The sequence below is a fragment of the Anopheles coustani genome, chromosome 2, assembly GCF_943734705.1.
Source record: "Anopheles coustani chromosome 2, idAnoCousDA_361_x.2, whole genome shotgun sequence".
NCBI lineage: Eukaryota > Metazoa > Arthropoda > Insecta > Diptera > Culicidae > Anopheles > Anopheles coustani.
The window spans coordinates 57,663,590-57,676,526 of record NC_071289.1 but is presented as its reverse complement, the minus strand read 5'-3'; the positions used below and the strand labels follow the sequence as shown (position 1 = coordinate 57,676,526).

Sequence of the window (12,937 nt, the reverse complement as noted above, 5' to 3'; positions counted from 1 at the left end):
GAACTTATTGTCGCAGAGTGTTGAAGAAGAGGTCCGACGACGGCACATTATACAGACCACAGCTAAAACAAACTTGTTTTCAAAGATTATTCCAGGGACCACATAATGTGCTCGCTCTGCGCATTGGTTCGGTTCGTCCATACGCATGGGGAATTTTCCAAAAGATATTTGATATCGTATGATGATTGCATCCGCTGGAAGAGTTCCCGAATTCAAGGGGATCTCATAATACTAGAGCTTGGAGCTAGAGCTCTATGTTCGGCTCATCAACTTGTTTTGATTTTTGTTCATTTATGTTGTCCCATCATTTCGCTTCCTATCATACCCAAAGTAATGCTGAGAACCATCGATACTTTCCGTTTTACAGTATCTCGCTTTACACACAATTAGCTATGGCGGCGTTTCTATTGTGTAACTATACATTTACATTCTATCTGCTTTCGCTACAGCATTCTTAATTTGTCTACGCCGTGACCTAACGTTCTATTTCCGCAGTAACTACCGTTTGTGTTTGATATGACATCAATAGTTTATTTTCTCTTTTTTTTTGTTAAGATTTGGTTTGCATAAATTGTTTCCCTTTAGTTTTCTTTTGCTTTACCATTGATTATTTTTATTACACCCCCTCTAGGTACATTCCCACTGCACTCGACAGCAACAAAAATCATTATGTGTGGATGTGTGGTTAAAAACATTTATTAGCATTATCAAAACGTTGCTAAACACACCACATTGGACATAAGCGGCTCGGATCGTTGTGAGAGCGTCATGATTTCGGAAAAAAAATTAACCCAAGATATTAGATCCGCCCGCACGTTTCGTTTATCGATGTGCGCATTACGTGAGGCTTTAATTCGAACCTTTGAATCAAAATCAATCAAAATTGGCCAAAGCAAAAATTCTCTACAATGTCACAGCACAATTTGATACCACTTCCTGTCAATTCATGTAGTGGTGTGCGTATTCTTAGAACACAAATTTGCCCTGCTATCTGGGAGTGATTAGTTATTGCTTCCATAAGCTGGTGATAATGTCGATCGATTCGAATATGTCTATCGCTATCTGCGCCTCACGACTATATTATTTGAGTTTGTTTAAATACACAAAAGACCAGCCACACGCAAGGAAACAGACCAAAATGCATAATGCAAAACAGTCAAAAATAATGTTGAAACTAACATTTTGTTGACGGGCGCTTTCTGAAAAAACACATGCTACAGTTAAGCCAAGCTAGCCCGAGTACACTCGGGCCCCATCCACAAAGTGTTAATGAAAAATCATATAACACTTCAACTCAGAATAACAAAGCCTTGCAGCATTTAAAAACATCATATTTGTTCTGTGGTATTACTTCATCGTGGCAAGTAAAAGCGGCAAGTAGTAAGGCTTTAGAGGGATAGAGTCAAACCATAGCCCAAATATGGTATGATCTACGGTGAAAATTAAACAGTACAGTACAGTCTATCTGTCCCTGTTTGATAAATTTGATTCCTGTTTGGTAACAACACATATTTTAAGCCTTTCAATCAAATGCATCTTACTTTACGGATCAAACTACCAATGGAAAGTCACAAATGTAACAAAGTCTAAACATTCTTTGACTATCTTTTCCTTTGTTTTTCGTTTTGGCAAAGCTTAGTATTTGAAAAGAAAAGAAACAGAAAACTCTACCCCAAGGTGCCGGATGTTGCTCGAAAATGGTGTGCGACTTTTGAAGAATTCTACTTTCGATGCAACTGCTTAGCCCTTAGTCGTCGGTAGGTATCAGCCTTCGTTTGTCTTATGTCTGTGTGATGTGGTTGTCCTCATTTCATATGTGTCTCCATACAAAGCTCTTACCGGTACAATATTCCGGGATTCTCGATCCTCGACAATAGATACGCCTAGGAGGAGGTATACCGTTGAGTGGTGGTAGTATTGTTGGCGTTGGCCGTAGTCGCACTAGTGACTGCTCGTTGGTTTTTTCTTCTTCTTTGCCTGCGGCGCCGTTGTCGTTGTTGCTGCTTCGATTGCCCCGATTGGTCCGACAAAGCAGGCGCGTGTACTGTCGATGGCCGCGTTGATGATGATGATGCCGGGCGAGCCCGATGATGTGCAGTTGGCGGGTGAGCAGAACGGTGATAACAACGGCTGGCTTCCAGAAACCCTCAATTGGCCGTGGATTCACTCGTATCTCCATCATCCGCAACAAGGGTTGAGCTGTTCGAGGTGCCACTTGCTGGTGCGCTGGAATCAGTGCTACTACTGGACTCCTCTTGAGCCACTGCTGATGGCTTGATTTCTTCTTGAACGGTGTCAACTACACTAATTTTCGCAGATGGAATTGCTGTTTCAATGCATTCGTTGGTAGCAACCGTTTTTTCACTGCTTTTTTTGCTATCGACGCCTACTTCGTCAACGCTTTTATCGGCGACGGTGGCGACTTTGGCAACCGGAACGATTTCATTCGAATCACCATCGCCTTTCGTGATTGGGAGCATCTTTTCAGGTTCGTTCCAATTTTGCACTTCAAACCCAGAGCCAAGCATTTCTGCAGGCACGACGTCACTAAACGCGGGCCCATTCAGTGCGGCCGACGGCGCAGTAGTGATGGGAGTGAAAGCCGAATCATCGGCGACTGCACTCTCGGCAGCGCAACTGTCTTCAAATGGATTGAATTCCACCGTTTCACTAACCGCACCGACAACGGCAGTGGATGTTTCACTGGCACCGCTCATATTACCACTATTTACGCCCAGGACCGCATCAAAGTCGGCAAAGTTATCATCCAGCATAGATCCTCCAGACGGTGGCCCTGCTTCATTGACGGCTTCGAGCAGCTTCAGTATGTTGTGATTCATTCCGCTGGTGAGCGGCACTTCACTGTTTCCTTCGGTCTCCTCAAGCCCCGACGATGCCAACGATGCAAAATCTAACCCAGCGTTGAGTCCACTGTTGGGCCAAAAGTTAGGAACAAGAAAAACAAACACACATTATAAACACGGTCATAAGCGGCGCAAACGTGTAATTGTCGACTCACAGTAAACTATCCCCCATCATCAGGTTCTTGTGATCCTCCTGTGGGTTCGTGTCGGCTGACTGCAGAGGCAGAAACGGATCATCGTCCTCGTTCGTCGCCTTATCCTGTTCGCCGTCACCGTCGAATATCACACTACTACTGTGTCCACCAAACAGGTCGTCATCGTCATCTGCTAGACCACGATCATCGCCGGATAAAGCCGACAGACCACTTACACCAGCAAGCTCCGACTCGATCCGATCAGCCGAACCGAGATTGGCCCACGCGTTCAGCGAATCCGAATCGCCTAACATGGCTTCACTTACGTCGATGATGGAAATGTTTTTAATTACGTCACTCAGCATGTCCATCACTTCGTTGTAGTTCGTTTGCAGGTACGCGTTAAAATCGTTTGAATCCGGCATTGCGTCGCTAAAAGGAAAAACAACTGAGTAAAACTACTGTAACTAAAAAAGAAAAAAAATCTATACACTCACCCTCCCGGTCCGTTGGGGCAGATTTTGTGCGGATCCTGGTCAGCCTGTAGAAGTAAAAAAAATAAAAAATAGGCCGATAAAAACCCCACTCTACTGGTACAAGACTCGTAGATCCTATAGGTTTTTTGATTGCAACTTACCAGGAACCTCATTTGGACAGACAACGTTGTTGCCAGATAGCTGTCTGCTCCGTCGGTTAGCTTGGTCCAATCTTCCTGCTCGTCCACGGTCAGCGTCGCCTGCACTAAGGCACGAAGTTCGTCCGACCCATTCATGTTAACGGCCAACGCGTCGAGCATTTCAGTCAGATGGCCCATGTAGCCCAATCGGCGACGGTGTTCCTCCACGTGTTTCTGGTTATGGTGGTACAGATCGAGCAACTTTGGCGCTATCTGACAATCGACGATTACCTGCGGCGTTGCAAAACAAGGAAAACGGTTCAATACAACCAATTTTTAAAGGGCGAATCATTCCTTTGTTACGTGACTTACGTGTCGCTGCAAGTCAGTAGTTTTAAACGTGTCCACATCGATTACATCGTAGGCCGCAAGCGCATAGGTGATGCACGCACTAGCGCGGCTATGGAGGAAGTTGTTCCAGCAGTATTGCTTGACCAGCATGAGCAATGTGTTGTAATATTCCGTAGCGCATATTCTATTATGGAGTAGTAGAAGAAGAAAGATAGAAACCCTCGTTCACCACACGCTCCAAAGCCATAAACTCAGCGCCTAGTGACCGGATACTCACGACTTGATAATCTCTTTGTCATTGGTTTTTACTAATACTGTAAATAAATTACATATCTGCAGTCTCACGTTCCCTAGTGGAGGCGACAGCGTACCGACGGTGGAAATGATATCCGGTTTCTAATGATTCACGGGAGGTCGAACAGAAAACACACAATTATTTATAACATAGTTCCCACTTATGAGCCTGCTACGCGCTCCGCTTCTAAGTACTTACCACAGGCGGGTTTAGCAAAATTTCAACTAATTCAGCAACTCGAGGTTTGATAACGTTAACAAGGCGGGACACGACCGTGTCGTGGTGCTCCTTTTCGGCGTCAATAACCATTTGCAGGACAGTATCGGAGACGGGCTCTTGGCTGAGAGGGCAAACAAACAAATGTTAATACAGTAAATTAATAACCTTCCGCCCACTGGAAAACGATTTTTTCAACGAGACTCACATGATAGTATTTTCTAGCAGCCGTAAAATGATTTGAATTCCAGATACAATTGCACTTTCTTCCCCCTTTTCCTCCAGAATGACATCGACCAGTTGTTTCGTTGTGGCTTCGCTTTCCAGAGTATTTAACAGAGGATCGGATGTGACTGAAAGCAGAAACAGAATAAAAGAACAAAGACAAACATACTTAAAACGATGTACTTTCATACTTATTTGATCTTCTTCACTAGAGTAAAAAAGAGTCGATGTCTTTTAAGAATGAACATAATATACGATCTTAAGGTTGGTATTCCATCTTTCATAATAAAAAAAAACAAACAAATATAGATCGGAATGAGGGAGATAATGAGCGATGGCAAAAAAAAAGTATGCGTTAACGAAGAAAAAAACGACCATAATACAAATGTTCAACCACTTCTCTAAAAACCTTCAAACAAGAGAATACAAAACATTTGTCGACGTGTTACAAACAATGACTAAACAAAGAAGAATAAAAACCCAAAAACAAATGCAAGGCTCAACGCATAAACTACTAAAAATATCTTCCTTACAAACGCAACGGCACAATAAGAAAAGTAAGCCTAAGGACCGTGCGCGCTTCGATTCGGAACTCAACTTGGCACGAGGAGGACAAGTATTAGAAAACTGATTGGCCACAGGCCACAGGCAAATGGAACAGAGGGGCTGCGAGCAACAGAGCGATGATGATGGATGGTGTGTAGCGTAAGTGTGTATTACCTTGAAAGCGAGATGAAATCTTGCCCAGAATCGACGGAATTGTACTGCTTAGGTTGAAGCTGAAAACGTTTTTCAGTTCGTTTGGAAGAATTTTTGATTTGAGATTGTCAATCCGTTTGCAAGTGCTTTGAAGCTTGTACGTCCCTTCTGAACGTGTATCGAACGATCGCGCGCATGGTGGTGGTGTGGAAGGTGAGGAATGAACGTTCGAATGAGAAATTTTCGATAATGCAAAGATTAAATTTTGAACTCAGTCGTCGGGCCAACGGAAAGGGTGCGCAAGTGTTACACAAGTGGACAGTTTCGCATTTGATAATTTAGACAATGGAAGAAATAGAAAGAGAAAAAGAGAGAAAGAGAAAATGAGAGAGAGCAGAAGTCAATTATATCGAAACCGGAGTTGGCGGAAGCTAGGTAGAAAGTGGTAAGAAATTATAGCGCGATACGGCAAACGGTAGGTGATGTATGGAACAACATAGAGTGATTGTTTCGTCCTATGCTCATTTCTCAAAGCTTTGATTGGTATGACATTCCGGTTTCAAAACATGCTTGCAGTGAGCTAGATGAGTTCTTCGTCATAAAAGCACATCAAACAAGGAAATCATGGATAAATAACATAAAACCGTTGATTTGCAAACAGATCCCACAGAAGAACAGAACCAAAGAAGGAAGGTCTCAAATTATTCATTTGCTTAAGAACATCTCTCATTATTAGATAATAATTATAGTACAATAAAAGACCGACGGATGGAAATGGAAACGGATGATACATTTACAAAATGAAAAACCTAAAAACTAGCCAACATACCTTTGTCTTGGCGATCGTTCTGCCGCTTACACCGGCTGATCTTGATCAGTTCAATTAGAAACTGGGCCGCATTATAGTGCTTCTGCACCTGACCCGGTTGCTTCAGTAAGGCTATGATTTGCGCAATCAGCTGTTCCTCGTTGAGCCACTAAAACGGAAATGCAAGAACGGTGTTTCAAAGCGTGCTGGGGATAGAGAATGGTTCTGCAACGGCAACCTACCTCCAGCAGTTCCGACTTGAGCTCGGCATCCTCGATGTCGGTGATATGGGACAGCAGCAGATCGCTGACGACCTGGTTGCCGAAGTGCTTCAGAACCGTCGGCAGGAAACCTTTCTTCGATTTGATAAACTCTAATACTTGTAGGCACACAGATTTGTAGGAAAAGTAGTCCTGCTCGTTCTGCTTCGCTATCAGCATGCCGAAGGTTTTGCAGAAGAACGACGTCAGGAGCGGATTGAGCGGGGGTTCCTTGGTGAGGAAGCTGTACAGCTTGTTCAGGAAGTTCTGGTTCTCGACGAGGTGCGTCTTGAAGGACGGTACATCACTGGTAAGTATTTCGCATGCCATATTGGAATGCATGAAGCGTACATGTTCGTCTGCGTTGGCGGCCGGTTCCTGAATGATGAGATCGATGAGTGCGTCGAAAATCTCGGTGCGATTTAAGCTGGAAAAGGAAACGAACGTCAAAACCCGGTACACCAGCAGATCGTAATTTGTTCGGTGGATACATACTATTGTAACAGTTTGGGATTCTGAGTTTTACATTCTTGCAAAATGTTTTCATATTCCAACACTTCCTGGAGGGTTATACCCTGAAAGAAAAGGATTACAACAGGTTAGTTAGTTGGGGTTCTGGCCGACAAGAATATCCCTGCTCCATCTCCCCACTTACCTCTTTGCTAAGCAATGTATCCACGTCGGACTGTGTGGTTTGCAAGTCCCAGTACATAATGCTTCTTTTTATTTTGAAAACTGGAATTAAAACAGAACCGACCGGCAATCGACTGCGGCCGATTGCAATAAAGTTTGGGGCGTGCGCTAGCGACACGACCGACAATGAATTGCCCGTATCAACTTTCTCACTGCCACGTATTAGTATAATGTGTCCTTTCTTTTCCTTCCAATAGTGATTAGTAAGTCAACGAAACGTGGGTAGCTGACTTTTGGTGGTTGTGTTCGTTGGCTTTGAGGTGAGCACGGTTTGCTTTGTTTGCAGTACAATCGATGCAATCTTCAGTACATGTGTCCTTTGTAGCGGCTACTTTTCTAGCTAGCTAGCTTTCCGTAAACTACGAGCAAAGCATAGATAACACAGCGCTGTATAGATTAGGATGAAAAAGAAATGGAAGAATATTAATAATCTCTAGTAACAGTCAACTAGTTTGAATGTATAGCGGAATATTAAACCCACAACGTGTCAGATTAGGTGACTCGCGAGTCGGTTATGTGGTATGCGTTAAGTGTCTGCATACTAAAGTGTTCATTCTTATCACGCAAACGTTTCCTCTCGTTGAGGAATAAGAGCAACCAATTCCTCCCATCGATAGTGACGAGCGTACGGTGTTAAAACCAGCGCATATCTTTTATTTTTAACCATGGGTATCCCGCGCACAGCCTACCACCTCCTCCTGCTAACTGATCACCATTAGAGGGCAGCTTTAGAAGGTTCGGAAAAATAAATATATCTGATACATTCCGCTGCGAATGGGTGATTCAAAGAGGAATTACTACTTTACCCAAGACAGATCCCTATATGATCGTTGTCGGTGTCGTGTTGGGATGTTTCGTTTTGATAAAATTTACTGGATGGAAGATTTTTCAAACAGTCGTGGGAGCATTTTTCGATCTTTCTCAATTATTATGCCTTGGCTGGTTAAGTATGTTCAGACATCAAGTACTTCATTGTATTGCATTCGCGGCCTACTGGCACGCAGACGATAATTCACACAAACAATTTAATTCTGTTGTTCCGTCACTCAACAAAACCATCGTTGTTACCGTTGCCACCTCCTCTTTTCGGCCGTACATTGAAATCGAGGGAGTTAAACATTTCTGTTAGTTGGACCAATTAGTGTGGAAAGCAGCGAAAACGGAAGCGTGTTCCATCAAGTGTAAACCGGAAGCTTACAGGTTATGTACAGGCATTCTTAATCCAACAACCGATTTGATTCAGAATCGAAATCTTTCTTCGATGAGCCCTATGGAAAAGAAAAGAAGGCAGAAACGAAACTTCACACTTTACCACGGGCAGCAGTTTGTGTAGTTTTAAAATGTAAAATGCATCTTGCACGGTGAAGCTCAACTTCATTTCTTCGTTCTAGTTCGATAGCTTCCTATAAGTACGATTTGCTGCACTACACACTGCGGTTTCCGTTGTTACGCCGTAACACCAAAGCCTACGATAAGAAAACTGCAAGATCAGTCGAACATCCTTCAGTTCCAACACATCCTTGGAGAGTTCTTAGAAGCCAAAGGCCACATCAAAAAAAAACCGCACACCTTACTTCCTCTGGTACTTCGAAACTAGGGAGATTTTTGCACTTTATTTTTGTTCCACAGTCCACAATTCGGCCCTTTCGGTAGCTCGCGCAATGCGAGTGTACACAAAATCCGTCGCACACAACACGCAAACCCTCGCCCCTCCCCACAAACACTGTGCCTGATAAGACGAACGGCGCAGTGTGGTTGTAAGGTGCGCTAAAAGATAGAAAATAGACAGGATGATAAAAAAAACGTCACCGACCAATTCTCTACCGAGCGTTTGTTCGTGTTGCCGGTGAAGCGTAATTTTAGGTTAATCCAACGTTTTCCTGTTGCTCATCGCTCCTACTCCGTCGTGAACCCGACAAGAATGGTCGTATGTCAAAAAGACTGTTTTTAGGACGGAGTTGGACGGGAAAGGGAATTGAGGAAAAAGGCCTGACTGACCTTGGTTCCCGAATGGAAAACCATCCTAAGTTTGCCTTGCTGATGTCGACGTAAGAAAAATGGAAGAAAATGCTTGGATTATCCATTCAGTTGACTCGCACACTCCATACATTATCCCAAATCTCGGGTTCTTCTTTCATTTTACGCACATCCACAAGTCACAATATGCGAATAGCGTTTGCAGCGGAAATGGTTATCGTCGAGTGCACACGTCGAACGTTCGTATCTTCGGCATTAAACTTGATAACCACAATCTCCTTAGCTATTTGCAACTTTTTTCCCCGACCCACGACACACTGAACGACACTGGCACATGAACGCGGCGAACAAAGGTTCGATGTTCGGAGGAACCAACGCAAATCGACCGCAGGTTTTTTTTTTCGCCAGCGACCACGATGACTCACTTGCCTGTCGCCGACTTTCGCGAGTTGTTTCTCGACTACCCGGGATAGTAAAAAAGCGGATGTACCTGTGCACGATTGATGCCGGGCTTTGGCCACTCCTGATGAGATGTAGCAATTTTCCTCTGATAGAAGTCTTATCGAGGAAAGTCCAATGCAAATCATGCACCAAAACTGCCGTTCTGTTCCGAGTAGTGTTGTGCCAATCGGGATTCCGAAGATTCGAACATTCGATCGCTAGACGGATTCTAAAGATTCGTATCCCATCTGACAGATTCTAAAGATTTGATTCGATTAGAATTCGCATCAGATTTGATTGATTTGGGACTTGATTTAAAGGCTGATTCGCACGTCAGCAAGTGGCAAGTGCAAGTGGCAATTAAACAAGTGCAAAGTGGCAAGCAACTTAAGTTGCCGGGTACCTACCCCGTGCGAATCAGGACCTAGCAAGTAGCAAGTGGCAAGTAGCAAGTGGCTGGAATAGAACCGAGTCTATTTTTCGGGCAAGTAGCTGGATGTATTGGTTGACAACTCGTGTAAATACAAGATGTCAAACAAAAACTGTTCCATTTTCGTGATTTTTTTAGAATAATTTTCGACTAATGTTCAAGAAATATTATTTGATCGTATCGATGATCGATCTTTTCATTTATTGATGATGAAATAATGGTAAAATAAAATTTATTCGTTATTGTGTACTTGTGTGAGTGATCAAGTTACCGGCAAGTACTTGCCTGCAGTGCGAACGGCTACTTGCCACTTGCCTGCTTACTTGCCACTTGCACTTGCCGACGTGCGAATCAGCCTTAATTCGATTCTGACTTGATCCTAGACTATTTGAATCGATTCACAACCCGGCTGACTGTGCACCTGCTTCGAAAACACGTTCTTATGTTTTTATGAATTTTTATTCACATATTTAATACTTACCGATGCAATTGAACCAAATTTTTTATTATTATCTGCAAATTATTGCTTCGAATCGAAAGATTCGAATCTCTACAGGGATAAAATTTGCCCACCACTAAGATTGAGTCAATCTGACAGTTGTCAAAATCAAGGTCCTTAAGACAGTAATAGATGTATCAGGTAGACCAAAGGTTTGTTGTATTCACCTTTATATTTACGAGCTAGCCAAGGCTACTAAAATGAAGCGTTGCATGCAACACATAATTGATTTTCAAAAATTCTTTCACTAGTTCTGAGCTTCAATACTTACAATAAAAAATGTTAACAAATCTATCTATTATTTTTTTATTGTCGCTCCCATCGACCTATGATGGAAGTCATTTTTATTGATTGATAGCTTTCAACCATCTTGGCTGTACCAACGCCCATTTTAAACGATAGCTACTTGCATTCAACGTCAACAGCCAAGGTGTATAAATATAGAAGGTGACTTTATGTCGCTTTGGTAGGGGTGCCATATATGAGAAGAGTTAAGTCAAAAGTCCAATCCTTTTCCGATTCCCCCCCTCAAAACCCATATGAATACCATAGAAGTGTTATGTCAAGTCATGAAATGTCATTTTACACTGGACTACTTCACCTTCTAATTTATACACCTTGGTCAACAGCCAACCGCTTAACCGTCACTGGTACACGCGGGTAGTTTTAGGAGTTTTATGTTTAAATAACTTTTGATTGAATTGCCCTATCGGTATGCAATCATTTTACCGAAGAAAATAAATGTTGAAAGGAACTTGAATAATTTGTATCTGAATTTTTTGGTTGATACCCCTTACTTCTATTACCGACCTACCCGAGTAATTCATACAATTTGTATCGAAGATTCTGTTTTTCTATACTACAGACCAATTTTTTTTTATTGAGATGCCGAATCGTTTTCAAATTTTTAGTGAAGATACTTAAGGGTGTTTAAAAAAAGATAAATAAAACGTTGCAAATTTCTTACCGGCTATTTATATTGAAAAAATTGATTGCATACTTACCCCCCGTGCCTGCCATAAAAGAGTTTTATGATTATATAACAAATAAGTAAGTTCGTTTATGTATTATTTTTTTAAACTATATTTTATATCGAATAAAGTGGTACACTGTGACAAATAGCCAACTAATGATTATGATAAACTGTTGCTGTGTAATTGTTCCAGTTTGTTTTTATATTCTTTTCTCGCTGCTCTATGTGATGATCCGTGGTATGTTCTATTAGATTGGTTTGTCTAGTTGCTTTTCTATTCGGTATCAGATAAGTTGTTTGTTTGTTTTGTTTTGCACATTAGTTGTTCACAATGAAGTTTGCACCGTAAAAATATGATTACCTTTCGAACGAAAAGGATGTAACCTTTGGCGAAAGCGATGCCCCTTTTACCGCGCGTAGAGTTCTATTCTTGTCCTCGCTCTCTCTCTATCTCTCTGTCTCTCTGGTACTCTCGTTCTATTGTTCGCTCTATTTTCACCGGCAATGCACGAAGGCATTAAAAATGTGTTTTTAAAAGGTTGTCGGTAAAAATACAAAACTTAAGCAATAGAAAATAAAATTCAACAGACACATAAATAAAAAAAGTTTCTTCATATCGTCATAAGCAAGGAGACATTTACAAAGGGGTTGACGTTCATGGTAGGCTATTGTTTCCGTTTTGAGTTATTTCCATCTTGGTAGTTAGTTTCATGTAGTAGGTTTGTAAAGGTGTTATCCTTCCATTCTTATTGGTTATAGAACGGACTATTTCATATAATATAGGTATACATTCGGCAATGCCTGGCTGTGACGCCTTTTACCCCATTCCTAGTGTTACTAATGAATAGGTCTTTTGTTTTAAAATAAATAAAAGATGTTAGAATACCGCACAGCTTTGGATGTGCAAGTAACTTTCTGTAAATTTCAACAAAAATAAAAATAGCCTTTCGAAACACTTAATGCGAAAATGCATAAAAAATACACTAAACAATTAAACGATAGTAGCTTCTCTTTACCAGCTGCAGATGATGGGACTCAAACCATTTGTACATGAGAATAACAAAACTATCTGGAGTTCTAAGTATATAAGTATGTGGGTGCCCGTAGGACGTGGAACATTTAAATAATCTATAAATTACAATTTTCTATTTCCACCTTCCTGCAAAGGTTACATTTGATTCACCCTCTGTCTCTTACGATCCCATAAGCCTATTGTGAGTGTATGGTGTAGGTGATGATTCATTTAAATTAACCTAGGATTTTCCAGCTACAGCGAAACTTCCTTGCTATCGTGATGACTTGTTTTTGAATAGGTTTTGTAAGTTACAAGTGTTGCTTTTATTATTCTTAAATAAGAACTACACATTTAAGCGAGTTTCTCTCATTTCATCGAACTAGAGCTCGTACATCTGCACATGATGATGGGCTGATTGTTTTTGATTTCTATTTGTGTGAA

General features: G+C 41.7%; 1 protein-coding gene across 3 annotated transcripts; it reads right to left on the bottom strand.

The window, feature by feature from the left end:
- Positions 1–468: 468 nt before the first annotated feature.
- LOC131266779 (serine/threonine-protein phosphatase 6 regulatory subunit 3) lies at positions 469–9,762 on the bottom strand. 3 transcript variants are annotated; one of them, XM_058269416.1, is made up of 13 exons: positions 9,629–9,762; positions 7,124–7,548; positions 6,964–7,043; positions 6,451–6,895; positions 6,230–6,377; positions 4,685–4,829; positions 4,459–4,600; positions 4,243–4,361; positions 3,987–4,149; positions 3,636–3,905; positions 3,496–3,539; positions 3,020–3,430; positions 469–2,931 (listed from the first exon to the last, which is right to left on the bottom strand). In XM_058269416.1, exons 2-13 carry the CDS (start codon positions 7,178–7,180, stop codon positions 2,148–2,150), a joined length of 2,808 nt encoding a protein of 935 aa, XP_058125399.1. In that variant the 5' UTR covers positions 7,181–7,548; positions 9,629–9,762; the 3' UTR covers positions 469–2,147. The 3 variants fall into 3 exon arrangements, with proteins under 3 accessions (XP_058125399.1, XP_058125401.1, XP_058125400.1); XM_058269418.1 differs by lacking the exon at positions 9,629–9,762 and adding an exon at positions 9,564–9,587; XM_058269417.1 differs by lacking the exon at positions 9,629–9,762 and adding an exon at positions 9,322–9,441.
- Between the last annotated feature and the right edge of the window lie 3,175 nt (positions 9,763–12,937).

Coding starts and splice junctions, on each gene's coding strand:
- LOC131266779 (XM_058269416.1), bottom strand. CDS start 7,180: ATGTACTGGGACTTGCAAACCACACAGTCCGACGTGGATACATTGCTT. Junction 4,830..6,229: donor GAACGATCGCCAAGACAAAG/GTATGTTGGCTA, acceptor TTCTGCTTTCAG/TCACATCCGATCCTCTGTTA. Junction 3,431..3,495: donor TGCCCCAACGGACCGGGAGG/GTGAGTGTATAG, acceptor TTTTCCTTTTAG/CGACGCAATGCCGGATTCAA.